At 32.3% G+C, this 4,867-nt stretch overlaps 1 protein-coding gene across 2 annotated transcripts; it reads right to left on the bottom strand.

Moving 5' to 3' along the window:
• Positions 1–1,284: 1,284 nt before the first annotated feature.
• On the bottom strand, positions 1,285–4,527 carry LOC125673381 (uncharacterized). Of its 2 annotated transcripts, XM_056159319.1 has the most exons (7): positions 4,424–4,527; positions 4,122–4,268; positions 3,517–3,733; positions 3,225–3,396; positions 2,276–2,431; positions 1,891–2,082; positions 1,285–1,649 (listed from the first exon to the last, which is right to left on the bottom strand). In XM_056159319.1, the coding sequence occupies exons 2-7, from the start codon at positions 4,252–4,254 to the stop codon at positions 1,407–1,409; spliced, it is 1,113 nt and encodes a 370-aa protein (XP_056015294.1). In that variant the 5' UTR covers positions 4,255–4,268; positions 4,424–4,527; the 3' UTR covers positions 1,285–1,406. The 2 variants fall into 2 exon arrangements, with proteins under 2 accessions (XP_056015294.1, XP_056015293.1); XM_056159318.1 differs by having other exon boundaries at positions 4,122–4,487.
• Positions 4,528–4,867: the final 340 nt, after the last annotated feature.

Genomic DNA, 4,867 nt, shown 5'->3' with positions numbered 1-4,867 from the left:
TTAGTTTCTCATCACTTCCTAAATGATTTGAATTGAAAAATACAGTTTGGCCCAATTATGTGTTCAACAGTAAATTAACTTAACAATAAGCCCACAGGCCTTATCAATCAACAAGGATGTTTCATACCAAATTTGAAAAGAATTGGAGTGATAGTTATCAAGAAGAATTTAAAAATGTTTATTGTTCACACAATTAATAAATGGTCATATTGATACCTCTTGGATCATGAAATTTACAATTTTTGTAGAAGCCTTCCTGCTCTACATCATCATGCATTTAGTTTTTCTTGCACATGTGTGGTTCTTAACGTAGTTCCACACTCCTGTGACGTCATAAGATTGTGCAAAGTCAATAATTTAATGACTGGAACATAAATTTTGTTGGAGTCTTTTTCAATAGTTATTGTAAAAAATCTTGTTAGCCATAAAATATTTCAAAAGTCTTGGTTATATTTGAATAGTCAATTACGCATTTCAAAATAATGAATCCAAGGACAATAACTCTGTTTTCATTAAATTATTTATCAAGTCCATTATGCAATAGATTTCCTATATTTTTCACAAACATTTTACCAAGGTGATAAGGAATTATTATCTGTGTCTTTTCATGAAATTACATAAAATTTTAATCCATGAGTGGTTTTGAATAGCTCAGTTGTATGGTGCCAGACTTAGGGTTTTTATGGGGGTATACATACTCTGGAAGCTATAGATTTGAAATTATTAAGGAAAGGTATGGATTTTTTTTCATAAATAACTATAACAGATGTACATCTACTAATATAACCAGAAAAAATGATATGTAAACCATGCTATAAGGAAATTGTGTCCATATTTGTTTGTTTTTTAACATTTTGGAGAGTAAGGCTAATTCAATAATTTTGCACTTATTATACTAAAACTTGATAAACATAGTGAAAATGACATGTGTTTTAGTTCTTAACATGTTTCCTGATAAATAAATGCAATTTAAAATTTTTGTTGTTGTTTTTATTTTAAAATAACAACAGATAACTGTTTCCAATGAATTTCATAAAAATCTACATAGGGTACATTACTTCAGTAGTGTCTGTAATGAAAATAAATCTGGAAATCCTTAACTAATTTGCCTTTTCTCATTACTCTGAATGTTAATCTATTGATTCCAAACAAAAAAATGCTACCTAAACCCCAAAAATCCAGGACTAAGGACCCACCTTAATAATTTTTGAAAATTGGTAAATTTTGGGCAGTTTTCCCCTGCCCTTAAGGCCCCAGGAGTCCTGAAATTGTCAAAGATGCTTGATACCAAATTTGAAAAGAATTGGACTGGTACATTGTAGTTATAAAGAAGTTAAAAATGTTCAATTGTTAACGCACGACAGATGATGCACCACGACGGACGACAACCAATTGCAATAACAAAACTAAACAAATTTGCACGTTAAATTACCAAATGCTTCAATAAAATGACTTGTAACAGTCTCCTCAATCTCGTCTAAAATACTTAGGTAATCTTCATGCTTGGTCTCATTCTTTAGCATGATGGGGAGCTGTACAACTTTTGATTTCTTCTTCATTTGGCTAGAGTACTCAAAATGACGATTTCCTTCAAATGCCTCTATCCACCTAAATCCATCCTCTGCCTTCAAGATACGGCTTATCAAGACCTTTAAAGAATGTTGCTGTAGACCAGTTTCAATTCATAATTATTGAATGAGAATTATATTTGAATTACGTAATTTTTTTAGGGCCTTTAATTCTAGAATAAACATATTTCATTTATAGCAAAAATGAAAAGAAATAAACCCCATCTCCTATTTAGACCAAATAAAATAATATGTGTGGTTCCGGGTAAACTCCCTTGAAAGATAGGGTAGGTAGGTAGGGGATTTATTTTTATTTATATACCTTGTAGCATTGCATCATCTGGTTTTTTTCAGTTTCGTTCAAAATAAAATCCCGTTCTTGGACCACTGCAGGTATTGGTTTGTCGTTTGATAATCCTATTGTCGGATGTGCAACTCTAGGAAATATCATATTGGAGGCAAACAAATGCAAAGATCGGTTGGGGTTGCTTAAAGAAAGGTGTGCCGATCTCACCTAGTGTACAGAACCAATGAAACATGTGAAGATATTGCAACATAAACATATATAGCATCAATCCCTTCATACAATGACCTTAAACATTATATCATCCACTTTCATAGGCAGTGTAATGTTCCATCATTTGAAGTCCTTATTAAAATTGAATTCATACCAAACTTTATCATACCAAACATTTTTTTTTACATACCATAACATCAAGGTTGTCTCCTGTAATTTTGATCATTGGGTTATGTTTCAGAAACTTAATGATCTGCATTTTAGATGATTTCCCAGCTTCATCCTGGAGATTGATCTTGCTTGTTGGTGCAAGACATTGTCCGAAATGGTTTAGCCTACTAAGTGCCTACATAAAGCAACACAAATAGCATTTAATATTTCTCAAAAAATTTCTTTAACATTAGTCATTTGTGAATCAATGTGTATGAAACTATAGATTGTTTTTAGGAAAAACAAATGTCTCCCCATCTTCCAAAATTGGAAGTGCTTTAAGGATAACAGTTGAATTCTCCTATCCCAACTATATGCACATCTACAAATGGCAATGGAGCATTGTACAGTTTCAAACCTATCAGATAAGCCATTTAATTAAGGGGAGAAGTGTTCACAAACTATTTTATGCCCTAACCCCCTCAGATCCACTATAACATTAAGGATAACAGTTGAATCCTCCTCTGCCTACAATATGCACATCTGAAAATGGCACTGAAATATAATTGAGAAAGGTTTCAAGTCTATCAGATAAACCATATAGAATGAGAAGTGTTCACAAGCTATTTTACATCCTCCATCCCCCTTAGATCCACCATAACTTTAAGGAAAATAATTAGATCCTCCTGTCCCGACAATATGCACATTAACATAGGGCAATGAAGCATTGTACAAAGCTTCAAGTATATCTGATAATCCATGTATAGGTGAATCGTGATAGACAGACGGACGATCAGAGAGTACAAACACAATATGTGTCCACATGGAAGAGGGGAGACAAATAGTTCCTTGACAAAATGACAATATGTGACATCAAACACAGAATAATCATACATTTCAATACTGTAATTCCATTAATTATATACTTATCAATAATCAATCAATTATGAATTAAAAGATCAATATACAGAAAATAATTGTAAACAAACACTATCTTCCATCTGACCCCTCAAGCAAACAAGGGATACAAGTCTTTGGAAAGCTGAGGCCATATGATTTTGCTGGAACAAAATAATCCCAATGACTGCAGCGAGTGGTCCTAATTTTGTCACTGACATCTTGCCAACTAGCTGAATTAGTATCTTCATCAGGAAGGGGATACTTCATAAATAAACATGAGTCAAACACATGATCTAACTTTAGTTATTTTTTAAATAATAATTATTTTTTTTAATTTCAGGAAAGATTACTAACAAAAATATGTAAATATGAAAAATATACCGCTCTGCTATCTCTTCCAGCAAGTCCAAAGAAAACTCCTGACAAGATTGCAGTTTGGTCAATGGTCTCATGTTAATAAGAACATTTGATTTGCGAAGCGTTTGTAATGGAGCAAGAATTTCCTGCTGCACAACATCATCATGCTTGGTTCCACTACTGATTACATCAAGCCTTTTCAAAAGTTGCTGTGCTCTGCATGGTCTTGCAGATTGCTCGACTGCATATGATAGAATAATTATTGTCTATACATATGATAATGTACAAGTATGCCTCTTTATCTATTCATCTCTCATACCTATGTATCGATTTATCCCTATATTATATATATACATATATATATTATATATACACGGGTATGTATTTATTACAGAGAGATTTATCCAATATTCCCAAATTTCTTAGTACATTCATGTACATGCATACATATAAATTTGTTTTAAATTCTTGGTATCCTTCTCCCCCTTTTGTATATTTTGCACTCATGCATTATTATTTTATTATATATTGCAACACATCATGTTTTCAAGATAACATTCTTAAGCCTGAACTACACTATTGGTGAAGACAGCAGTCTACTCATTAACATGTTTGTGAAAATATTTTACCTTCATTAGCATCAACCTGATCCGAAAACAGAGACTTTCTAGTCCTTTTGTTGCCCGTAACTGCTTCAATTGTATTGTCACTGTTAGTGGATGGTGTCTCGCAAGTCATTTGCTCCGGAGTTGATTTGGCCATTCTTTTTTGAGACACTACAATATGGGTTACAGAGTTGCAGTATGTAACTTGTGTGTTTGGAATGATATATATGGTGTCATGACAAGCACATGAAAATAAATAATGAATACAGTAGTCATAACTCAATTTTGAATAAATATCTCAAGATTAAATGTCATTGCTAGCTTACCATTTGGACGGGATATCTTATCACTAAAAACTTCAGCAACCCCTTTGCTAAGTTTCTCTTTTAACACGGCGACATTGAACACTTTCTAATAGCAGGAGGGAAATGTAAATGAAAGTAAAAGCTAATTACCGAAACAGCATTTCATACCATAACTATTTACAACTTAATCTTTGAAACTCATATCAAAATGTGCATGTTCCTCGTAAAAAAAACAAAAAAAAAAAAAAAACAAAAAAAAAACAACCCCAAAGCAAACATAAAATAAATGAATAATAATAATAATAATAATAAACCCATAATAATAGGTATATTTTTATTTTTTAAATGGTGCTTAAAAGTGGGTGGGTGTAAATGTAGTCCGGGACATATGTCCCGGGACATATGTCCCGCGATGTCCAATATTGATATTCGCCGATTTAACGTTTTATGTTAGTTTTTCTTTAA

The sequence above is a fragment of the Ostrea edulis genome, chromosome 3 (genome assembly GCF_947568905.1).
Source record: "Ostrea edulis chromosome 3, xbOstEdul1.1, whole genome shotgun sequence".
Taxonomy (NCBI): domain Eukaryota; kingdom Metazoa; phylum Mollusca; class Bivalvia; order Ostreida; family Ostreidae; genus Ostrea; species Ostrea edulis.
This window is presented reverse-complemented; position numbering and strand designations above follow the sequence as displayed.